Source organism: Danio rerio, chromosome 5 (genome assembly GCF_049306965.1).
Source record: "Danio rerio strain Tuebingen ecotype United States chromosome 5, GRCz12tu, whole genome shotgun sequence".
Lineage (NCBI taxonomy): Eukaryota > Metazoa > Chordata > Actinopteri > Cypriniformes > Danionidae > Danio > Danio rerio.
In genome coordinates, this window is record NC_133180.1 from 76655001 (window position 1) to 76681500 (window position 26500).

The 26500-nt window shown below is 38.9% G+C and overlaps 2 protein-coding genes across 3 annotated transcripts in view; one reads left to right on the forward strand and one right to left on the reverse strand.

Annotated features, from left to right (window-relative positions):
- The window catches only part of trim32 (tripartite motif containing 32), a 7363-nt gene extending 203 nt beyond the window's left edge, over positions 1 to 7160 (forward strand). The window contains exon 2 of one of the 2 annotated variants that reach the window (XM_005174681.4): positions 2903 to 7160. In XM_005174681.4, coding sequence (XP_005174738.2) covers positions 2927 to 4918 — 1992 coding nt within the window. In that variant the 5' untranslated portion in view covers positions 2903 to 2926 and the 3' untranslated portion in view covers positions 4919 to 7160. 2 annotated transcript variants of the gene reach the window in all.
- Positions 1 to 26500, reverse strand: part of astn2 (astrotactin 2) — a 574772-nt gene that overhangs the window by 98472 nt on the left and 449800 nt on the right. Inside the window, exons 14-16 of the mRNA XM_073951693.1 lie at positions 18182 to 18306; positions 17997 to 18101; positions 15472 to 15651 (exon numbers count right to left, since the gene is read on the reverse strand). Coding sequence (XP_073807794.1) covers positions 15472 to 15651; positions 17997 to 18101; positions 18182 to 18306 — 410 coding nt within the window. The remainder of the gene's footprint in view (positions 1 to 15471; positions 15652 to 17996; positions 18102 to 18181; positions 18307 to 26500) is intronic.

Sequence of the window (26500 nt, forward strand, 5' to 3'; positions counted from 1 at the left end):
GGCCTGTAAATCAGCTGATTGGGCATGTAAACATAATAATAACAGCGAAGCTGTCTATTATGAGCTGCGTTAATATGACATGTTAATAATGCATGCATAAAACTGGTGTAATAATTGACAATGCGTGGTCAAAAATCAAGATGGTGATCCTAGTTAGCCATATGGCTACCAAAACAAACAAAGCACGCTGTTACTTAAATTCGGTATATTCCGTTGTATCTGTAATCCTTTTGTCTGAATAATATATGATCATAAGGTAAAATACCCCATTAGGTGTGGTAAGAAAGCCAGTAAGTGGAGAATCAGCATCAATGCATGTCTTTTATAATGACGTGACATTTTTCCCAGGCTTTCCCATCCATTGTTTGCACTGTTGTAGCATGTTTGGTAATGCATAATGCAAGTGTTTTTAATGTAATAATTTTAGCTTGTGAGTTATTTTAATATTATTAATGCAATTATAATGCAGAGGTGACATGTAAAAAGTATTGTACATCAAATATCAATAATACACATAGTCAATGAAAAAAAAAGCAGTAAGAAGGAGTAAGAAAGAAAAGAAAACAAGGGCATGAACTTGAGTATAAGACATATACAGTTTCTCTCAGTGGCTTTGGTGCATTTCTCAGAACACTATTTACATTTGCACAACAGTTAAAGCATTTCTCTAAACATTTAGTCAGTTGTGCACATCCTAGTAGCAGATTCTCATTCCTTCCAACAGACTGCAGATGCTTTTGGACATGCATTAACTGCTTTTATACAACTCTCTGCTGTTTATAACATTATCATCTGCTTATGTCAGGTCAGTCAAAATTAACTGAACTTGTGAATGCTGAATAGTCATTCCATATAAAATGTACAGTCCTTATTTCATTATTAGAGTCATTACATACAAAACATGTTGAACTAGTTGTCAAATGTAAATTTTATAAAAATGTTTCATTCTTTTTTTTTCTGAAAATGTCTTCTAAATGTAAAAATTTCATGAATGATTTACAGACCTGTGTGTGTTGTAGGTTCAGTTCCGATATGTTCTGCAATATTGTTTATAGTTGTGCAAAGCTCTACCCAAAGTAAATAAATAGATGAATAACAAATAGGCATGCTGATTTTCATTTAGTGCTAAAGATATTATAAATATATTAAATGAGGGCACTCTAGGCTAGTTTTTAACAGCAGATGGCGCTCTATGCAAGTTTTTAACAGCAGAGGGCACTCTAGACTAGTTTTTAACAGCAGAAGGTGCTCTATGCAAGTTTTTAACAGCAGACTGCACTCTGGGCTAGTTTTTAACAGCAGACGGCGCTCTAGGCTAGTTCTTAACAGCAGAGGACGCTCCATGCAAGTTTTTAACAGCAGACGGCGCTCTAGGCTAGTTCTTAACAGCAGAGGACGCTCCATGCAAGTTTTTAACAGCAGACTTTGCACTCTGGGCTAGTTTTTAACAGCAGACGGCGCTCTAGGCTAGTTCTTAACAGCAGAGGACGCTCCATGCAAGTTTTTAACAGCAGACTGCACTCTGGGCTAGTTTTTTAACAGCAGACGGCGCTCTAGGCTAGTTCTTAACAGCAGATGACGCTCTATGCTAGTTTTTATCAGCAGAGGGTATTCTAGGCTAGTGTTTAACAGCAGACAGTGCTCTAGACTAGTTTTTAACAGCAGACAGTGCTCTAGACTAGTTTTTAACAGCAGACAGTGCTCTAGACTAGTTTTTAACAGCAGAGAGTGTGCTCTAGGCTAGTTTATAACAGCAGACGGCACTCTAGGCTAGTTTTTAACAGCAGACGGCACTCCATGCCAGTTTTTAACAGCAGAGGGCACTCTATGCAGGTTTTTAGCAGCAGAGGGCACTCTATGCAAGTTTTTAACAGCAAAGGGCACTCTAGACTAGCTTTTATTAGCAGACTGCACTCTGGGCTAGTTTTTTAACAGCAGACCGCGCTCTAGGCTAGTTCTTAACAGCAGATGATGCTCTATGCTAGTTTTTATCAGCAAAGGGTATTCTAGGCTAGTTTTTAACAGCAGACAGTGCTCTAGACTAGTTTTTAACAGCAGAGAGTGTGCTCTAGGCTAGTTTATAACAGCAGACGGCACTCTAGGCTAGTTTTTAACAGCAGACGGCACTCCATGCCAGTTTTTAACAGCAGAGGGCACTCTAGGCTAGTTTTTAACAGCAGATGGCACTCTATGCAGGTTTTTAGCAGCAGAGGGCACTCTAGGCTAGTTCTTAACAGTAAATGGCGCTCTATGCAAGTTTTTAACAGCAGAGGACACTCTAGACTAGCTTTTAACAGCAGACAGTGCTCTAGGCTAGTTTTTTAACAGCAGAGGGTGCTCTAGGCTAGTTTTTTAACAGCATAGGGTGCTGTAGGCTAGTTTTTAACAGCAGATGGTAGTCTAGGCTATTTTTAACTGCAGACAGTGCTCTAGGCTAGTTTTTTAACAGCAGAGGGTGCTGTAGGCTAGTTCATAATGGTAGATGGTGGTCTAGGCTAGTTTTTAACAGCAGACACACACAAGGAATAGTGCTTGTACATTCGCCTGAGTCATGTAACTTAAACTTTTTATAACTATATTAATGATTATTTTTGGTTCGAGATGTATTTGTTGGGAAATAAATGCAAAGCAGAGTACGACTGTTTGTATAGCATACAGCGCCATCTGCTGTTAAAAAAACTCAACTCAATATTGGTTCAAGAAAGAATCAATGCAATGCAATTTCTTAGAAACTATTTTTCACCACAGCTCTAAGTAAATATGCCCATTTACTTAAAATCAGCTTTGCAACAGGCCATATTTGATACTGTATTTTACTCAGTGACTAGTGTGAGAGTTCTTTATTATAGCTGAGCTTAATACACATCAAACATATAAACATGACTTTTTTCCTCCTCTATAGACGCCTTTGGAACTGGAAGGCATCATGGCAACGTCAACGTCTCTAGATCCAGAATTGGTTCGCGAGGTGCTGGAATGCCCCATCTGCCTAGAGACCTACAACCAGGATCAGCTTCGACCCAAACTTCTGCAGTGTGGTCACTCAGTGTGTCGCCAGTGCCTTGAGAAACTCCTCGCCAGCACGATAAACGGCGTGCGCTGCCCATTCTGCAGCAAGGTGTCCCGCATGAGCAGTATTTCGCAGCTGGCCGACAATCTCACCGTGCTGAAGATCATTGACTGTGCAAGTGCATGTAGCTCCAACATGGGTCTCATGTGCAAATCTTGTAAGAACCGCCTTCCCCGCCAGTACTGTTGTGATTGCAGCATTGTGTTGTGTGATATTTGTAAAAACGAGGGTCACCAGCGGCAGGGTCACGTCGTACAAGCCATTCGCATGGCTGCAGAACTGCGCCGGAAGGATATCGGAGCAAAGCTTTCAGACTTGCGGGAGGCAATGGGAAACATTCAGAAGAAGAAGGCAGCTATTGATAATGTGACCAAATCGCTCCGAATGAAGTATAAGGCGGTACAGCAGGAGTACGCCAAGGCTGAGTTGCGGCTTCAGGAGGAACTTGGCCGCTCACGCCGTGCCTTCGCCACCTCCTTAGCCGAAATAGAGAAACTCAACGCACAGCTTCTGGAGGAGCAAACATACCTGCTTAATATTGCAGAAGTGCAGGTTGTATCAAGGTGCGACTATCTTACCATGAGAATCAAGCAGACGGATATTGCTCTGCTGGAAGAGGGAAGCAATAACGATGAAGAAGAAGATCTGGACTTGAAAACCAATCTGCCTGTTGTCCTGAAACTGCAGGATCCCGAACTTGTTAAAATTGAGAACTCAAAGTCACTGGAGGTAGGGCAGCTGACTACAAAACCCTGCAATGTCAATGTTGAAGAAGAAGAGGATGGACTTGATTTTCCCACTGCCACTTCCGCTCCTTTAGACATTTATCGAGATATTGACATGGTGCCGGCAGTTGAAGAGGCTGTTTGTGCTTCTCCTGGAAGCTTCAAGTCTAAATCCGTTGATGGAGGAGGACCTTCTCCAGGAGCCTCCGGTGGGCAACTTTGTCAGTTCGTAAAAAAGATGGGTTGCAAGGGCAATCTTCCAGGAATGTTCAACTTGCCAGTTAGCATTTGCGTCACGCTGCAAGGTGAGGTTCTCGTAGCGGATCGAGGAAACTACCGCATCCAGATCTTTAACCGCAAGGGCTTCCAAAGGGAAATACGGCGCAATCCGAGTAGCATCGACAACTTTGTTTTGAGCTTCCTTGGTGCTGACCTTCCCAACCTCATCCCTCTCTCCATTGCAATCACAGCTCAGGGCCTCATCGGCGTCACCGATAACTATGACAACTCTGTGAAGGTTTACACCACCGATGGCCACTGCATTGCCTGTCACAAGAACCAGCTAATTAAGCCATGGGGAATCGCGGCCATGCCTTCAGGGCAGTTTGTGGTGTCAGATGTAGAGGGAGGAAAGTTATGGTGCCTGGCTGTAGATCGTAATGTAGGGGTTGTGAACTACAACCGACTGTGCTCTGCCGTGAGGCCCAAATTCGTAACTTGCGACTCCTCAGGTACAGTCTACTTCACGCAAGGCTTGGGTCTGAATATCGAGAATAGGCACAACGAACATCACCTCGAGGGTGGCTTCTCTATTGGCTCGGTAGGAATGGACGGGCAGCTGGGAAAGCAGCTCAGCCACTTCTTCTCAGAGACCGAGGACTTTCGTTGCATCACCGGCATGTGCGTGGACTCGAATGGGGACTTGATCGTGACAGACAGTGGCCGTAAGGAGATCCTGCAATTCCCTAAAGAAGGAGGCTACAATATTCTCATTCAAGAGGGCCTTACATGCCCTGTAGGGGTAGCTGTTACCCAGAAGGGACAATTGCTTGTCCTAGATTGCTGGGACCACTGTGTGAAGGTCTACACATACTTGCAAAGGAGACGTTCCTCCACGTGTTAAGACTCCTGTGTGGACAATTTATAAGACTAGTCACTTTAAATCAATGGCTTCATTACTGATGCTTCTCGATGATTCCTGACCTGTGGCATATAGTGGCCGGGATCAGGCAGCTTGAGACGTAACCATTCACCACTGCCATGAAACAAATGGAGGATGGCTTATGGGTATTACTGTGGATGCTTCGAGCAAATGGAGTTTGAAATATAGCACAACTGATGGCAATAACCGAGAATATTGTTCTTCATGCATGCATGTCAGTTCTCATTTGTTATTTATGGGTTTTCCGTGCTGCTATACAGGCATTAATATAGTGTTTTGAGAAAGTGTTTTGGTTTATAAATGCTACATAGATGATATTAAAGGAGTAATCTTGGAACAGAACTTGTGGCATAGTGTTGATTACTACTGGGGGGACTCACAAAAGGACAACTTATGAAAATTAGACCATAGGAAGTGTCGTGCTTATAACATGCTGCTTATTTGTTTCTTAGTATAATGTTCTTTATTAAGAGTAGGTATAGAGTTTACATGATCATGGTAATGAAGTTAAGACTTAAAGGGTCAAGAAACACCAAAACACATGTGTTTGAGCTGTTGACAGTCGTATATGTGTCCCACACTGCTAAAAACACTATTAGGACACCTATATTTCACTAAAATGTGTAAATCGGTTGTTTTTGCGTTATTTCAAGCAAATTCGTACTTCCGGTTTGAAACGAATTTTTGAAGCTGCGTCACGGCCATGACATAGCGTTGTATTCCAGCGTGCAGACTGGACGTCTGTGCCAGAGTGTGTCTAATTACGTCTTACAGTGTGATGCATTAATGCATGAGTAAGGCTTGGTTCAAACCAATCAGCGTGCTCTATTGTGCAACTTCATTAATATTCATTACTCTCGCCGTGTTTACACGACAGAGACGCCACATTGTATTGGCAAAACAAGCGTGAAGTGTTGCTTTAATAGTTTGCTGCCGTTAAGTTTCGTTTTTATTTTCTCTCTTTGAGAGCTCAGCTGGAGTCACGTGGATTAACAGTGTACGCGACGCTCGACAACAATAACTTACGTGTCTAAGGAGGAACATTGTTTACCTGAGAGCTGTTCTCATCTGCAAACGCTGAGATCCGGATTCGCTTGTAGTCTCCTCTTAATAAAGACGTGGCTCTAGTTGCTGGTGATTGCCCAGTCTCTACAGATTTGGTAAGTGAGAGATCAGTGCTCTTTGTTTATTCAGTTTGTTCATATCGAATTTAAATATTGCATCGAGTGTAAACATGATAATACCACAACCAAACTTTTTTTTGTGACCGGAATAACACACGCGGCTTTCTGACGCTACCTGCTGTGTGCATCTAAGTTTCCGGGAAATGCGGAGGTTCTTTTTCTCTCATTCGCCGTGCGGTATCAAACATTGCATGAAAAATACACGCTTAAAGCAGCTCCTCGAATCAAATATCTCGTTTGTCGCGAGGGGCATAAATGAATTCCCTGAATGAAAGAGCCAAACTGCAGTTAAAGTCCACCATTTAATAATTTGGCAAATAATTCGACTACATATGTCCATGTAAACATCACTTTCTCCTGTGTGTGTGTGTGTATTTTGACTCTGAAACTCGCGCATGCCCAAATAGACACTCCCACACCATCCAACTTTAGTTCCTCCGACACTCCCCCCTAAACAGAGCTGGACACGCCCACTTTTCAGACTTTTTCCAAAGTAGAGGTGTGAAAACACCCTGCTGAAACGAGCGGGTTTCATGGCCCTTTAAGTTTACACATAGAAGCAGAATAGAGGAAGTTTAATAAGAAAATTCTGCAATCTCTTTCATTTGATCTGCATCTCTTGTAAATGCCACACTGTAGTACTTTAATCGTTTTAGTCACACTGAAATCACTTTGCCATGGTCTGCATTAAGCCACAAGTTCTCTTCATAGAGCTTAACCTGAACACAGATATTCCTTCAATAGGATGTGCTTGATTTGGTTTGGAAAACGTGAAACGTGCCGACTCAAAACACTACTGTGATTGTTCATGTTCATCCTTGTAGTTTTCATACCGCTCTTATTTTTAAAGTGCCCCTATACCTAAAGCCTGTCAGTAAATTGACTTTCTGATTCTTGTGACAATGAACATGTTCTATATATTACAATACCGTTGAACTGCACAGCAACAAGCTCGAAGAAATGCTTTAAAGTTATTGTTTCTACAATGATAAGATAATAAAACTGTCTATTGCTGTTAATTGTTTACTGTGACTGTGTAATTCAGTATGTAAAAGCATCACTCTGTCGCAGGAACCGAAGGCTTGTTGAATCAGGAGATATTTCCTAGCCAATAGAGTAAATGCATTGGTTTAAATCAGGGATGTCCAAACTCGGTCCTGGAGGGCCGGTGTCTTGCGGATTTTAGCTCCAACTTACCTCAACACACCTGCAAAGATGTTTCTAGAAAGCCTGGTAAGAGCTTGACTAGCCAGCCCAGGTGTGTCTGATTGGGGTTGGAACTAAACTTTGCAGGACACCGGCCCACCGGGACTGAGTTTGGACATGCCTGGTATACATGAAGGGTGAAAATCTACTTTTCTCATGAGCATATTTTGCGTTTAAGTGTCCTTGTGTGTCAGAGGTGGATCTTAAAAACATCTTACTTCAAAGCTTTAGATAATGCTCTGTGTCTTAACATCTTGGTTGTGATATTAGTAATATATTTGGGTTTTAAGTCATGTTCTGGAGCAAATTAAAAGGGATAGTTCACCACCCCCCCAACTTCCAACTTCCCTGAGTTTCTTTCTTCTCTTGAACACAAAGGAAGATATACCGGCAGCTAGCTGTCTGCAACCTCACATGGTCGCCCACTGAAGCTAACCAGGGCTGTGCTGGGTCAGCACCTGGATGGGTGACCACATGGGAAAGCTAGGTTGCTGCCGGAAGTGGTATTGGTGAGACCAGCAGGAGGCGCTCAACCTGTAGCCTGTGTGGGTCCTAACGCCCCAGTACATTGCTGGGGACTTTATACTGCTTAGTGCATCATCCTCTCCACCAATCAGCTGGTGTGCGATCTGGTACAATATGGCTGCTGTTGTTTTCATCCAGGGTTATGCTGCACACTGAGGAGATTCACCCCAATAATATGTAACGCACTTTGAGTGTCCAGAAATGCGCCATATAAATGTAAGGAATAATAATAATAATAACAATAATAATTGTTATTATTATTATTATTATTATTATTATTATTATTATTCATAATAATTATTAATTAATAATAATAATAATTATTATTATTATTATCATTATTATTAATTAATAATTATTATGAATGATAATAATAATGATAATAATTATTATTATTATTATCATTCATAATAATTATTAATTAATAATAATAATAATAATTATTATTATTAATAATAATAATAATATTTATTATTATTATTATTATTATTATTATTACTGAAAAATGCTGGTTATTCACCCATTCATTTCCATAGTATTTTTTATTCCTATTATGGATGTCAGTGGCTGCTTTTTACAAGCACATGTACCTTTTCCAGTAAACATGATTATAATATATAATATACTGTATATAAATGCCAAACATTTCAATTAAAAGACAAGAAATTGTCGCTATTGAAGAATTGGTTAGTGTCATTGCCTTATATGTAAAGCAACAGAACCCAGGGATTTTGTTACCTCTTATTCTCATAGTATTTTTTGGTCTAATTATGGATGACAATGGCTGCTTTCCCCCCTCATCATTCTTCGTAATGTCTTGTTTTGTGTACAACAGAAGAAAGAAATTCATAAAAGTTTAGATTTGAGTAAATGAGGAAATGTTTGAGTGTACTGTCCTTTTGAGCCTTCATGAAATAATCACTGTAACAATAAAAACCCATCAAATCACAATCCCAGTAGACATCCTTTTTTTCTGTGAATTTCCATTGTATTGAACACTTCTCTCAACAGACATATTGACATAAAGCTATATCCATATCTATATCCATCCAGATCTTTAACCGCAAGGGCTAGATAAATAGATGTTTTTGCTGACTATTTTGTTCATTGACCCACAATGTGGCCATCTGCAGATCTGCAAAAAAGAAGGGCTTATTAAATGTACAACTTCACAAGTTTGCTAAACTCATTTATCATCATGCATTACCAGCAGACAGTCTGCATTAGTTTCATAATCAACTAATTCACCCCAACTAAGTCTGCACGATATAAAAAACCTGACATTGCAATATTTTTTGTACTGCAATATATATATATATATATATATATATATATATATATATATATATATATATATATATATATATATATATATATATATATATATATATATATATATATACATATACAGTTGAAGTCAGAATTATTAGCCCCCCTGAATTACTAGACCGGTTGTTTATTTTCTACCCAATTTCTCTTTAATGGAGAGAAGATTTTTTTAACACATTTCTAAACATAATAATTTTAGTAACTTATTTCTAATTATTGATTTATTTTCTCTTTGCCATGATGACAGTAAATAATATTTTACTAGATATTTTTCAAGACACTTCAATACAGCTTAAAGTGACATTTAAAGGCTAAACTAGGTTAATTAGGTTAACTAGGCAGGTTAAGGTAATTAGGCAAGTTATTGTATATCGATGGTTTGCTTGTTAGATTATCGAGAAAAAATTTAGCTTAATGGGGCTAATAATTTTGTCCCTAAAATGATGTTTAAAAAATTTAAAACTGCTTTTATTCTAGCTAAAATAAAACAAATAAGAATTTTTCCCAAAGAAAAAATATTATCAGACATACTGTGAAAATTTCCTTGCTCTGTTAAACATCGTTTGGAAAATATTTTAAAAAGAAGAAAAAAATTCGAAGGGGGCTAATAATTCTGACTTCAACTGTATATATATATATTAGGGATGCAACAATACAGTTAGCTCATGGTTCAACACATACCTCGGGTTTTTTAACACAGTTTTTGGTTCGGTTCTCATGGCTTGACACATGTTTTTTTTTTTTTTATTCTATAGGCAATAGGAACAGTAAGAGGTTAAGGAGAAAAAAAAAAAACGATTTATTGCAATACTCATTTTCTTTTACTTAAAAGCTAAGAAAACTACAGTAGTTCCTAGTGTTTGTATGAAAAAATTAACACTGAAATCTCACAACTGGCAATGCAGTGGCGCAGTAGGTAGTGCTGTCGCCTCACAGCAAGAAGTTCACTGGTTTGAACCTTGGCTCAGTTCGCGTTTCTGTGTGGAGTTTGCATGTTCTTCCCTGCGATTATCTTTATTAATTTCACCTGCATGTTTTTATGTTCCCCAGTTTGTACATGTGCTACCAGCAGCTGTGAGATTCATTCATTCATTTTCTTGTCGGCTTAGTCCCTTTATTAATCCAGGGTCGCCACAGTGGAATGAACCGCCAACTTATCCATCAAGTTTTTATGCAGTGGATGCCCTTCCAGCCGCAACCCATCTCAGGGAAACATCCACACACACATTCACACACACACACTCATATACTACAGACAATTTAGCCTACCCAATTCACCTCTACAGCATGTCTTTGGACTGTGGGGGAAACCGGAGCACCCGTAGGAAACCCACGCAAAGGCAGGGAGAACATGCAAACTCCACACAGAAACGCCAACAGAGCCAAGGTTCAAACCAGCGACCCAGCGACCTTCTTGCTGTGAGGCGACAGAACTACCTACTGCGCCACTGCGTCGCCTTTTAAATTTAACATAAGTATCATATTGCCATACGGTGACACCGAGCAGTAGAGGGTTAAAGATTGAATGTAATTGATAGTCACTATTCGTCATCTATTATGTTTTTAATAATGCGCTCAAACTATCATTTGACAATAAAAGAGTCAGGATAATGCATTTTTCTGGTAATATAAGCAATGTTACTTTATATTTGCTTTTATTTATGCAGTATCGTGTGCATTTGTCCTTCTGTATTAGTATTTTTAACGCATTGCGTTTTAAATGTATTATTGTATTGTATTGTTTCATTTTTTTATATATTTTGTTGTAGTTTTATTGTAGTTTTGTAAAATGCAAAGCACATAAATAAATGTTTTAAAAAAAAGCTATAATATTGACCTAAAAATGGTTAAAAAAAAACAAAAATAAAAACTGCTTTTATCCTAGCCGAAGTAAAACAAAGAAGACTTTCTCCAGAAAAAAAACAAATATTATAGGAAATACTGTGAAAGATCCCTAAATCTGTTCAACATCATTTGGGAAATATTTGAAAGAAAATAATAATAATAATAATAATAATAATAATTTTGCAGCTCTTTTATGGCTTGTATTTGTATTAAAAAGAATATCTCAATTTGTTTGACATTTTACATGCAGATTTTGTCAATTCTTTTTGATAACACCATCTTATAATATATGCAAAAACAAACAAAGAAAACAAAAACAGTATACAAGATATGTAACATCAGGTCAGATGTAAAAATACGGCCCTTTAGTAGGAGAGTTTTGTAAAAGCTCTTCTGCAAGATTGAATATAATGGTTTGAGCCATCAAATGCCAAAAATAAGTAACTGGAAATGTCCTATTTTTAGCAAGGTTTCTATCAAGTTTAATATTTCAAATAATCAAATTTTCTTTGTTAATAACTTCTTTTTTTAATAATTTCTCAAGTGCCTTTGGTTCTTAGTGATCCCCTGCAGTCATCATTATTTAAGCTCACTGTTGTGGCTCAGGGGTCAGGCATGGAGACACTGATTTTTGTTTACTTGCTTCACTGATTTTTGACAATTTTTAACCAGAAAGTCGATGTGAGAGGACAAAGTTCTCCAACGGGTCAAAGTCCTTTAAGGCTTTACTCTCTCTCCACCCTGAGGCTCTATACATTGTATCACAGGCCCAAACTAAGAATAAAGCCTCACTAATTTGTCCTAAAACACATTGTGTTTAGTTTGTTGAATTAACTTCAAATAAAAATTGGAAGAAACCTTATTTTGACGGTCAACTTCTATTTTTAATGTGCTTTATTAATAAATTCCATTTGATTTGATTTGATTTGGTTTATGACTCCTTTAAAACCCTCTTTTAAGTGCACTGTGGTCATTTGTATATCTATTTATTATTATCATAAATATAATAATTTTTTTTATTTTTTATATTTTTAGAAGATATTTAGTACAGCAAAATTGTATGTGTTTTTTAAATACATTTGATTTTATTTTATTTAGTTCATGATCCCATTAAAAAACCCCAAAACAGAAGCTTGCTTCAAATTCCCACATTAAGATCCCACATTAAGTTTACCAAATAGTTATGAATCAGTCATTGCTCTATTGACTTGTGTGTTCTATAAGTCAGTTTAATTTAAGTAACTTAGTTCAATTTGAATAGGTTTACAAAATATTCATTCATTCATTTTCTTGTCGGCTTAGTCCCTTTATTAATCCGGGGTCGCCACAGCGGAATGAACCGCCAACTTATCCAGCAAGTTTTTACTCAGCGGATGCCCTTCCAGCCGCAACCCATCTCTGGGAAACATCCACACACACACTCATACACTACGGACAATTTAACCTACCCAATTCACCTGTATCGCATGTCTTTGGACTGTGGGGGAAACCGGAGCACCCGGAGGAAACCCACGCAAAGGCAGGGAGAACATGCAAACTCCACACAGAAACACCAACTGAGCCGAGGATCCAACCAGCGACCTTCTTGCTGTGAGGCGACAGCACTACCTACAGCGCCACTGCTTCGCCCCAAATTGCTATATTATTTAATAAAATAATTAAATAATTTTTTGGTCGGTTTTCTGCCGAGTGCATCTAGAATTTTTTAGCCATTTTTTTTTTAAAGAACTCTAATTTTGGAATCCACTACTGTCTGGGATTGATGTTGATGTTTTGTTAATAATATATACACATTATTTACACATTATTCATTTGTATTATGGCAATAACAATAATGAGAGACATTTACAAAAAGGTGAAGAATGGGACAGAATCTAACTAAAATGCATTTTCGGTTTCAGTTTTCGGCCAAGTGCATCCAGGGCTGTTAGTTTCAGTTTGAGCTGTAATTTTAAAACTCTACCACATTAATAATTGTTTTTTTATTTATTATTTATTTTTTTTCAACAATAATGAGAGGTGTTCACAAAAAGTCTACTGGGTGACAATGGAAAATGAGAGAGAATCTTACTAAAAAGTATTTTTGATTTCAGTATTCGGTCAAGTGCATCCAGATATGTTTGCTTTCACTCTCAGCCCTAAATTTTTTTAAGAACTGTAATTTTAAAAATACTTTCTGACATTGATGGTGATGTTTTGTTAATAATATATGTAATATTTACACATTATTTATTGACATTTTTAACAATAATATTGAGAGACGTTTACAAAAAGACCACTGGCAACGGAAAATGGGAAGGATTTTAACTAAAAAGCATTTTTGGCGTAGTGCATCCAGAATTTCTGCTTTCAGTTTCAGCCCTAATTTTTTTTAAAGAACTCTAATTTTGGAATGCACTACTGTCTGGCATTGACGTTGATGTCTTGCTAGTAATATATGTATTATTTACATATTATTCACTAATATTTTGTCAATAATAATGAGAGACATCTACAAAAAGACAACTGGGTGAGAATGGAAAATGGGGCAGAATTTAACTAAAAAGCATTTTCGGTTTCAGTTTTCGGCCAAGTGCATCCAGAACTTTTAGTTTCAGTTTGAGCTGTAATTTTAAAACTCTACCAAATTAATAACTGTTTTTTTTTATTTATTATTTATTTTTTTTCAACAATAATGAGAGGTGTTCACAAAAAGTCCACTGGGTGACATTGGAAAATGAGAGAGAATCTTACTAAAAAGTATTTTTGATTTCAGTATTCGGTCAAGTGCATCCAGATATGTTTGCTTTCACTCTCAGCCCTAATTGTTTTTAAGAACTGTAATTTTAAAAATATTTTCTGACATTGATGGTGATGTTTTGTTAATAATATATGTAATATTTACACATTATTTATTGACATTTTTAACAATAATATTGAGAGACGTTTACAAAAAGACCACTGGCAATGGAAAATGGGAAAGAATTTAACTAAAAAGCATTTTTGGCGTAGTGCATCCAGAATTTCTGCTTTCAGTTTCAGCCCTAATTTTTTTTAAAGAACTCTAATTTTGGAATGCACTACTGTCTGGGATTGATGTTGATGTTTTGCTAGTAATATATGTATTATTTACATATTATTCACTAATATTTTGTCAATAATAATGAGAGACATCTACAAAAAGACTACTGGGTGAGAATGGAAAATGGGGCAGAATTTAACTAAAAAGCATTTTCGGTTTCAGTTTTCGGCCAAGAGCATCCAGATATTTTGCTTTCAGTTTCAACTCTAATTTTAAAACTCTAAGGCTGTTTCTCAATTCCAAGAATGTAGGGAACGGACTTGCATTCTTGTGGAGAGCGGTCTTGCCAGGTGTCCTCGGAAGAACGAACTCAGGAGACCGCGAGGACAGAGAACGCGTCCTTTGAGAAATGGGATGCTGCGTTCTTCCTGATGGTCATGTGACCTTCACGTGTTTTAAATGGAAATTATTTAAACATTACAGCACTCATACAACGATTTATTGTTTTTCCCCTTTTCAAAATATATACTTTGCATAAAAACATTAGAAATATACTCTGCACAATATAAATAAAACAGATTTTAATACGAATTTCAGCAAACAAACAACCCTTAATGTGTTTATTCCTCTATTAAGATGTTCATGTTAATGTTAACTTTCACCGTTTCATTTAGGGAAACTCCTGAGGTAAATAAGTGATATCTCTGAACTTTAATAATAAATCTAAATAAAATGCAGCGCTTCCCACCTCCAGTCACAATGACTTCTGGGACTTCCAGAGCGAGTTCGGTGCTCAAGTCTGCATCAGTGCGTCCTCGATATCAAGAACACATCCGGGAAGTTTCACGCATCCTCCGTACTTGCGGTCTTGAGTATTGGAACTGAACTTAGGCAGCTGATGATGACGTTTCACGAGAACACGAGGACGCAAGACCGCTGAAGAACGCATATTGAGAAACAGCCAATCAGATTATTATTTGTTTTTCCCCCATAAATAATAATGAGAGATCTTCATAAAAAGACCACTGGGTGACAATGGAGAATAGAATCTGACCAAAATGCATTGTTTGTTTCAGTTTTCCACCAAGTGCATCGAAAACATTTCAGCCTTAATTATTTTAAAGAACATTAATTTTAGGATCCACTAGACCAGGGGTGGCCAACCCTGTTCCTGGAGAGCCACCTTCCTGCAGATTTCAGTTGCTACCCATATCAAACACACCTGAACCAATTAACTAGGACCTGAACACCACGTGATGATTACAGGCAGGTGTGTTCGATATGGGTTGCAACTGAAATCTGCACAAGGGTGGCTCTTCAGGAACAGGGTTGACCACCCCTGCTCTAGACCCTTAAATGCACAAGGAAGGTAAATAGTTTATTTATTTGTTTACGAGGATCCCCCGATCTCTCCATTCTCCTACCTTTCTGGTACTGGAGCCAGAGCTGCTGCTGGGACTTCTTGCTGGGGAAGTAGATGTTGCAGGTGAGTTCAGATCCGTAGAGCGCTTCAGAGATATAATGACTGCCGTATTGCTGGATAAACGCCAGCAGATCATCCCGTGTGCTGTCCGCCGTCAGGGATTTCAACACCTTGGAGAAATCTGAGCAAAATCACCACCACACAAGAAAAGAGAGAGAGAGAGGGGATCTGATTTATTATTGTCAAATATTACTTTCCAGTCAGCGGACCTTTTAAGAGTCCAGAGAAATGTACTTTATTACATCTACATTTCACCGCTCTGACAGTGAAATAGTTCCTGTATCCTTTTTTTTCCTGAAGATTTGGTTCCCCTCATTCATTTTCAATGATAAGCTATACAATGTTATTTTAAAAGTACAGTTTAAAACATAATAGTTTTAATAACTCATCTCTAATAACTGACGACAGCACATAATATTTTACTGGATTAACGTGACATTTAAAGGCTTCACTAGGGTAATTAGTAGGGATGTAACGGTATCAAAATTTCACGATACGGTAATACCTCGGTATGAATGGCACGGTACGGTATATATTGAATAATTTAAAGGAAAAACAAAACTATTGAAGAGACTCAAAAAAAGTGCTAGAATGTTCAGCTTACCTCAACACTGAACAGATCAATGACATTCAAACAGGAACTTAAATTATTTAATTTTAATAACAAAAAAATATTAAAACATGTAAAAAAAAAAAAAAACACCACTCGAAAGGACAAGCCATGAGTGAGATAGAGGTCTCTTGGTGGTACAAGTCAATGTCTGCATCAATCTGAGCAGTGTGCTGTGTTCTGCAGTCCCCTTGACTAAAAGAATCCCCATCATGTTAGTCGTATTCCCCGACTTGTATTTCAGCACAGTCTGGCAGTGCCTGCATACCCTTTTTTCTGTCACCTTTTCTTATTTCTTGTTTCTTTTCAGAGAGAAACCGAAATGCTTCCACACATCTGATTTAAAACCCGCTTTAGGTTCGACCATTTTTAGCTCTTTTTCTTTGCCCACGACTAGCAACACCCTTCTGCATTACTGGATCTGTAGCGACAACAGACCGCAAAGGATGATGGCCACGCCTGGGCTGATGAAATTTGTAGTTTCCGCTTCCTTCCATTCGCTCCATTCCCCTAAGCAAACTTTTCACCAAAAGACCTATGATTTTATTGAGTCACAACCACGGTATTATTGAAAGAAATTGCTATTGCGGTATGACGGTATTTACAATATTGTTACATCCCTAGTAATTAGGGTAAAGTTAGGGTAATTAGGCAAGTCATTGTATAACAGTGGTTTGTTCTGTAGACTATCGAAAACAAATATTGCTTAAAGGGGCTATTAATATTGACCTTAAAATGTCTTTAAAAAAATGAAAAACTGCTTTAATTCTAGCCGAAATAAACCAAAAAAGAGTTTCTCCATAAGAAAAAATATTATAGGAAATACTGTGAGAAATTCCTGAATCTGTTCAACATCTTGTGGGAAATATTTATATAATGAAATGTGCAAATCTCAAAGTAAACTTCACATGCACTTCAAAGTTTGACCTCCATGAATGATTGACAATCTGATAGTTTCCCTATTGTATAAATAGGTACAACTAAACAAAACACATGAGCATTTCTTCAAATATCTCTCTGAACAGATCCATTTAAGGCTTGTGGCTTTTTAGGGCCTACTCACACTATGCCATCCGTACCGTGCCCAGGCCCGTTTCCCAAATCGTTTGAGAAGTGTGAGTGCGCTGAATAGGGCTCAAGCACGGTTCACTTGGCCGGCCCTGGCCCGGTTGGAAGAGGTGGGCCTGAGCGCGGTTCACTTGGCCGGCCCTGGCCCGGTTGGAAGAGGTGTGCCTGAGCCCGGTTCACTTGGGCTTTGGCGCGGTACGCTTGTGTGTGAGTGCAAAACGCGGCAAAGCCCGAAACTAAAAGCGATACGTGACTTTTAAGGGACAGTTTCATATGGATTTATTAATCATTCTTACTGTTCAGTGAACGCAAACTGCCGTAGTTTATTAAATACGCAAAACTCTCACTGCACGTCAGCTGCGCGCCTTCAGCAGACCTCCTCATTCCTGCAGCACGAGAGCTTTATGATTGTTTATGAGCGCCAAAATTGGTGGATCTGTTCGGTGAAATATCTGACTACGTGTCCCCGCATCCCTAAGGACTGTTTGGCGAAATATTTGACTGCATGTCACTGCATATCAAACGACTGAAACGATATAACTAGAGAAACCTCCACTGTGCTGCTGAGTAAGAGCGCGCTTCTCACTGAACAGCGCAGCATCGATGACGTAAGCGTGCCCAGGCCCGATTGTGGTGTGAGTGCGGGCCGTCGGGGCAGACGGGAGGGGGGACAAGCATGCTTTGGCACAGTTCGAGGCAACTGTACCTAGTGTGAGTACGGCCTAAGTGTAACTGCTCTGAACACACACACACATGCAGGAGGATTATCAGTTGTTTTTCATGCACACCTGTGGACAATGTGATGGCACTGAGCTTCACTTTGTACAGGTTACTCCGAACCCTCCACTGCTGCATCATGGGATATCCCGTGGCTTCACTGAACTGGGCATCCCCTGTAACGCCAACACAAATGATGATGCTGATTAATATTAAACATCTGGTTGATATCCATCATATGTGGTGTACGACTGACCTGAGAGCAGCTGCAGGTTGGGCAGTGGCTCTGACAGCACTCCTCTACACTGCTCCTCCACCGGCAGAGGAATCACCATCAGCCCGTCCGCCAGCTGAGGAAAGTCCTTGATGAAGTTATTATCCCTGTAAAATCACACGCAAACACACATATCAGATACAGCAGGAGTGAAAGATATTAGTTCCACACAATTCCTTCATGTGGTCGCAATATAAATCAAAGGACCCTTTACACATTAGCAGGTGTCGTCATAGTTAACTATGGAGCACAGTGAATGAGAGAGTACAACCAATCATTGTTATACAATCCTATTTGGTGAAATAATTAAAGTGTAACTCCACGATGTTGTTATCAAGACTTTCAGAAAAAAACTAGAGTAACTAGAAAACCATCAAATAAAACAGCAGATACACAATGGCCAGAACATGAAGGATTGGTTCAAGTTTTAAATCCAGCAACAGGAAGACTTCAGGTCACACAAAATAAATAATAAAAAAATAATAATAACAAAATAAAAAAATAAATAAATTTGATATATATATATATATATATATATATATATATATATATATATATATATATATATATATATATATACATATATATATATATATATATATATATACAACAACAACCCGTCCAAATGCAGAAGGGTCAGGCCCAAAGGGACGCAGGGTCAAAACACAGACAAACTAAAAACATACACAAGTACTGGGCAATTCTGGCGGAGATAAAACACAAGTTCTGACTGTGTAGAAGGGTCAGAGATACACTACTGTCTACTACTAAACTTGACTGTCCAGAGGTTAATAAATAAACAACAGAACAACACTGTAGACAGAGCTACTTCCCTCTGGATAATCCTGCAGGGATGAATTCAACAGATTTGAAAAGTCCACATATAAACATGTAATACTGTATCTGGAGCTGGCTGGAAATCAGGAATTAGTCAGTCGGTCGGTCGGTCGGTCAATCAATCCATCCATCCATCCATCCATCCATCCATCCATCCATCCATCCATCCATCCATCAATCCATCCATCCATCCATCCATCCATCCATCCATCCATCCATCCATCAATCCATCCATCCATCCATCCATCCATCCATCCATTCATCCATTCATCCATCTGATCTAATCTTTTTCTTTCTTTCTTTCTTTCTTTCTTTCTTTCTTTCTTTCTTTCTTTCTTTCTTTCTTTCTTTCTTTCTTTCTTTCTTTCTTTCTTCATAATGTTGTTTATGGGGGAACAGTAGTGCCACTTTAAATAAGTTTGAAGCACAGAAATGAATATACATAAATCACAATTTAAACAAGCAACTAATGGACAAATAAATAGACAAACGTTAAATAAACCAGAAAACCATGTTATTTTGGTGCTTTGCTTTGTTATTTGTGTCGTTATTATTTAATATTTCATGATCAGACTGTGTGGGGACAAAATTTGTTTGTGGTAGTTGTATTACTTTCTTTCTTTCTTAATTCCATCCATCCATCCATCCATCCATCCATCCATCCATCCATCATCATCTTTTTCTTAATTACTTATTCTCTATCTATAGTCTGTCCGTCCGTCTGTCCCTCCGTCTCTATCTATCTATCTATCTATCTATCTATCTATCTGTCTGTCTGTCTGTCTGTCTGTCTGTCTGTCTGTCTGTCTGTCTGTCTGTCTGTCTGTCTATCTATCTATCTATCTATCTATCTATCTATCTATCTATCTATCTGCCACTTGGTTTTCTTTTTCTCTTGCCGCATGCTTTTCTTGAGTTGAAAAAAAAAATAAAAAATCGAGTTAAAAATGCCATTGGACCGTCCACACAAGGGAGCAACCAATCAACTTATGCCTCAAGTCACGCTAAACCCTTTAGGCAAAAGTTTAGTTAACTTTATATGTTATTTACAAGGACAAAGCAGTGATTTCTATCTATACAACATGAAAGGCTCTTAATTTGTATTTACGAATAAACCAGACTTATAGTTAATGACATTGCAGCAAGGTACTGTAAAAAAATCATTTTCTTTCGACTTAGACTCTTTATTCATCAGGAGTCATCACAGCGGAATGAACCGCCAACTATCCCAGCAAATGTTTTACACAGTGGATGCCCTTCTAGCTGCAACCCAGTACTGGGAAACACCCAACACTCTCAAGTGGATGCCCTTCTAGCTGCAACCCAGTACTGGAAAACACCCAACACTATCAAGTGGATGCCCTTCTAGCTGCAACCCAGTACTGGGAAACACCCAACACTCTCAAGTGGATGCCCTTCTGGCTGCAACCCAGTACTGGGAAACACCCAACACTCTCAAGTGGATGCCCTTCTAGCTGCAACCCAGTACTGGAAAACACCCAACACTATCAAGTGGATGCCCTTCTAGCTGCAACCCAGTACTGGGAAACACCCAACACTCTCAAGTGGATGCCCTTCTGGCTGCAACCCAGTACTGGGAAACACCCAACACTCTCAAGTGGATGCCCTTCTAGCTGCAACCCAGTACTGGAAAACACCCAACACTATCAAGTGGATGCCCTTCTAGCTGCAACCCAGTACTGGGAAACACCCAACACTCAAGTGGATGCCCTTCTGGCTGCAACCCAGTACTGGGAAACACCCAACACTCTCAAGTGGATGCCCTTCTGGCTGCAACCCAGTACTGGGAAACACCCAACACTCTCAAGGGGATGCCCTTCTAGCTGCAACCCAGAACTGGAAAACACCCAACACTATCAAGTGGATGCCCTTCTAGCTGCAACCCAGAGCTGGAAAACACCCAACACTCTCAAGTGGATGCCCTTCTAGCTGCAACCCAGTACTGGAAAACACCCAACACTATCAAGTGGATGCCCTTCTAGCTGCAACCCAGAACTGGAAAACACCCAACACTATCAAGTGGATGCCCTTCTAGCTGCAACCCAGAGCTGGAAAACACCCAACACTCTCAAGTGGATGCCCTTCTAGCTGCAACCCAGTACTGGGAAACACCCAACACTATCAAGTGGATGCCCTTCTAGCTGCAACCCAGAGCTGGAAAACACCCAACACTCTCATTCATACTCACATTCATACACTATGGCCAATTTAGTTCATCATTTCCCCTATAGCGAATGTGTTTGGACTGTAGGGGGAAACCGGAGCACACGGAGGAAACCCACGACAACACGGGGAGAACTTGCAAACTCCGTACAAAAATGCCAACTGACCCAGCCGGGACTCGAACCAGCAGCCTTCCTACTGTGAGGCCACAGTGCTAACCACTGAGACACCGTGTCGTCCCTAAAATGCATTCTACAGTAACTATTATATTATCTCCTGGTTAAACCAGTTGTTGGATCCCAAAAAAAAAAAGGTCTTGATTTGGTCTTGAACTGTTCATCAGTCAGTTCAGGAAATCTGTAAAAGATTGAGCTGCTCCAGAGTTTTTATTCTTCATTTTTTCCCCCAGACTGTCCATTTTTGAGTTTCTGAGACGTCTGTGAAGTGAGAATGTGTGGTTGTTTCGATCTCATCGGTGGGCTTTTAAAAGCAAACACAGCACCGGCGCTCCGGCTGTCCATCTTTGATCTTTTATCCATTCAAATCAATAGGACGGGTCTCTTCCAGAGGGCGAGAGAACAAGAAGTGAAGGATCTGCCGGTTAACATGACCTGTTATCACCTGCTGGAACACACACACACCTTCAAAAATACACTAAAAAACAAACAAAAAGCATCTCTCTCTCTCCACTGAGGAACATAGAGACTGTTAAAGTGTCAAGAAATGTCATATTATACTAAGTGTTTGATCAATGCGCTTTTCTGTCCTTAAAAGCAGGAAATTGCTTTATTTTTGTTCTTTATTTGTCTGCCTCTGACATTTCTCTGACAACATTTTAAAGCAATTCTGGCAGAATTAGCAAGATGGCATTTACAGGAGGTTTGGGTGGGTATAGAGGCACCTTTATTTATTTAAATAACGGATTTCTTGTATATTTGTCATGATGACAGCACATAATATTTGACTAGATATTCTTGAAGACACTAGTATTCAGCTTAAAGTGACATTCAAGACTTCACTAGGTTAATTAGGGTAAAGTTAGAGTAATTAGGCAAGTCATTGTATAACAGTGGTTTGTTCGGGAGACAATCCAAAACAAATGCTTAAGGCAGCGGTTCACAACAGGGGGTCACGGCCCACAAGGGCGCCTGGTCATATTTAAAAAAACTCTTAGCAGTGGACAATTAGAATGATCATGTTGCCTTAGTTCATTTCATTCCGTAGCTCAATGGTCCTCAACCACCAGTCTGTGGATCAATTGGTACGGGGCCACACATGAAACCATTATTATTTCCATTTTATTTATTATCTGAGTCTAAACGATCCTTTATTTTGAAAAGTCTTTTATTTTGAAAAATTTTGCATATTCTCTGGCATACCCCTGCTGAAAAATCCAGCTTAAACCAGCCTAGGCTGGTTGGCTGGTTTTAGCTGGTTCACTGAAAAAAGTGTTGCATGCAGAACTGTTGCAAACAATTTATCTGTGTTGAATTTAAACAAACAAATTAAGTTTAATAATGTTCAACTTAATTTGTTTGTTTAAATTCAACACAAATAAATTGTTTACAACCCCTTAACGTAAACAAATTGAGTAAATCCAAGGAAACATCTCTGAATTATTTTTTTCAGTGTTGACCAGCCTGGTTTTAGAGGGGTTTTGGCCATTTCCAGGCTGGTTTCCAGCTATTTCCAGCCTGGTCTTAGCTGGTCAGGCTGGAGAATGACCTGCTAAATCCAGCTAAAACCAGCTTGACCACCCTGGTTTAAGCTGGACATAGCTGGTTTTGGCTGGGCTCCCAGCCTGGCTAGGCTGGTCAAGCTGGTTTTAGCTGGTCATCTCCCAGCCTGACCAGCTAAGACCAGGCTGGAAATGGCTGGAAACCAGCCTGGATATGGCCAAAACCCCTCTAAAACCAGCCTGGTCGACCAGCTAAAACCAGCCAACCAGCCTAGGCTGGTTTAAGCTGGATTTTTCATTAGGGACCGCCCCATTAATGGGGCTTGTTTTAGTCACTTGAGCACCAAAATTTAACACACAAGCAGCAAAATGAGTAAGAAACAGACGTCTTTAGAAAGTTTCTTTGCTAAGGGAAAAAGGCTCAGTGAAGGACCCACGAACTGCAAAGGAATAGATCTGCGACCCACTTGTCAACGAATCAGGTGAATCCACCATGTTTGTGCAAGAAGATCAACTGATAGAGATTGCAAATGACGGCGGCATATCGCGTTTGTAGTGTTTGCACAAGTTTGTTGTTTTCAATTAAGGTGCGGCATAACACGCTCACACCAGTTTCCCTATCCGCGATGCAATCGCACTGCGAGCCACGTGACAAGAATTAACCGAATTAAGCTTGTATGGAATATTCACATTTCGGTAAGACTAAAGCTGCGTCCCAAATCGCATACTTGTGCACTATTCTACACCATTTTGTAGTATAAATAGTGTAAGTAGTGCGTTCACACTGAAAACTCTAAAAATAATAAGTGCACTTTAATGACCTGCATGATGCACTCATTCAGCCGCTAAAATGAAGTGTGTAATGATGGACACTTCACACACTCAACGACCGCAGGTTTGCTTATGTATCGGAAGGGGCGGAGCTATCGGCACATGTTGGATTACTTCATTTATTTTGGATTGTGAAAGCAAAATTCTCCTACGAGAGTGATTATAGCGCCTCCCGATGGTGAATGCGGCAATACTCGCGGCAGGTATTATTTGATACCTCAGTCATTTATTTCACTGATTTAGCGACCGTCAAACGTCATCAGGGAAACGGTTTGAATTTCCGCTTAGTAAAAAAACATTAGTGTGCCATTTGGGACGCCACTATATACATATACTATCCTGTTGAGTGTGTAAGTGCATAAGTGCATAGTGCATGAGTGCATAGTGTATAGTGTGCCATTTGGGACGCAGCTTAATTTTCAATTTTCTCAGACAAACACAAAACACACAAACACCGCAGTGCTTTGTACTTTTCTCTCCATAAACAAAACATGTATCAGGGCGACAGCAATGTTTTGTCAGCTTGTCATCCTCCGAGAAAACCGGTTGATGTTCCCATAGTAACCTATGAAATCAAAAGACAGAGTCTCACTGATTCGCCTCACAGCAATCCTCAAACTAATTGGTAGAGCATAACAAATAACATGCAAGTAGTAAATTGTGATAGCCTATATTATTTTTCCCCTTATACACCAGTGTGAATACTGATATTTTTGTTATTTAATTTGAAATAGGGTCAATTTAAAGGTCAAAGGCTTCAATTTTTCAGTTACTGTACAAATGGCCTACTGATGTTTTGCTTTTATATTTTACTTTATGCTATTGTTCATTCATTCATTCATTCATTTTCGGCTTAATCCCTTTATTAATCCCGGGTCTCCACAGTGGAATGAACCGCCAACTTAAGTTTTATGCAGCGAATGCCCTTCCAGCTACAACCCATCTCTGGGAAACATTATTCTATTATTTGTGCATAAACATATCTAGATATATTAATAAACATACCATTTGTTTGAAAACAACATTTTTTTTGTCATTATTACTGCAAACTTATAAGAGCGATAATATCATTAAATGTGGAGGGGGCCTCACAATATTTTCCGGGGAAAAAGGGGGTCTCAGACAAAAAAGGGTTGGGAACCACTGGCTTAAGGGGTGTAATGACGGATCTGACAAAGGAGGATCCATTTGCAGTACATTTATAATAAACAGACACTGAGGATGCTTTCACATCTGTAGTTTGGTTCATTTGGTCCACACCAAGGGCAAACAAATGAAACTGTACCAGTTTCTGCCGTCTTTGGGTCGTTTTCACACCATGCGCTATAGGGAACTGATGAACTAAACTGGCTGTAGAGTATGAGTGTGTGTGAATGTGAGTGTGTATGGGTGTTTCCCAGCACTGGGTTGCGGCTGGAAGGGCATCCGCTGCATAAAACATATGCTGGAATAGTTGGCGGTTCATTCCACAGTGGAAACCTCTGATAATTAATGGACTAAGCCGAAGACAAATGAGTAAATGGATGAATGATGTGTAAGTATGTGAAGAAAGCCTGACAAAGGAAAGCAGAGGGAATCTTCCAGTATCAGAGGTTAACCAGTGTTTGATCAGCTCTGCGTTGATGATGGGATGTAACAGATCAGAATGAGGAGACGTCTTCAGTTTGATGTAAATTCGAGATGAACTGCACTGGAGTGTGTGATTGTTGCCATTAAAGCCCATTTGTCAGACGGCAGAACACAATAAGCAGAAGTGCATTTTAATCCTCCGTCATTACTCTCGGCTCTGCTTAATTGTCAGTCGTCGCTAGCTTTCATATTATTTCCCAACAGAGCTTTATTCCTGTGGAATGAATCCGTTAAAAAGTGCAGTATATGTCAGTGTGGGTCAATTCAGGCCATTTGACTACAGATGCAGAAACTCTACTTACATTGTGTTGGTTTTAATATGGTTTATAGAAGATGTTAAATATATGGATGGTTATAGTTGCCGTTTTACATGCATGCTATATATATATATATATATATATATATATATATATATATATATATATATATATATATATATATATATATATATATATTGTATTCTATAATTAATATTCAAGCAAAAGATTCCTACTGATCTTAGCATATCACTCCAGTTACACTGTTTTACAGGAACATTTAGGAATGATTTCTGTTATTTGTTAAGAATAATGATAGTGTAATAATATTATTAATAATAAATATAAATAAACTGTTAAATTAATTGAAAAATAAGTATAACAATGTTTCATAAATCATAGAACTGACTCATCATTTATAAAGCCTTTCACATTTCCCTATGATGTTTCAAGAGTCAGTGGGAGTTGCACAATACAATATAAAAAATAATAATAATAAAAAAAAAACATTAGCTTTAATCTTTTAGTGTGGAAAAGCTGCTGTAAAACTACACATCCCGCATGATGGAGAAAACCATACAAGCTACAACTTATTCCACTCCTCCCTGAGGCTAAAACACTGATGCAATAGCACAATACACCATCAACACTTGTTTACAGGGCCCTAATGCTTGTTTCAAAACCCTTGTTCACTGGATTACACCACTGTAAAGTAATACACCAACAATGCAGCTGTAATGATACGAGCAAAGCCAGAGTCGTAGGTTTGATTCTGATGTAAAGCTGATAAAACATGCAGCATTGAATGCATGAATACACGAAAAAAATGCTTTCCTGTGTCTTGTTTCGTGTCCAATGTACTTTACTTTTATTATTTATTTATTT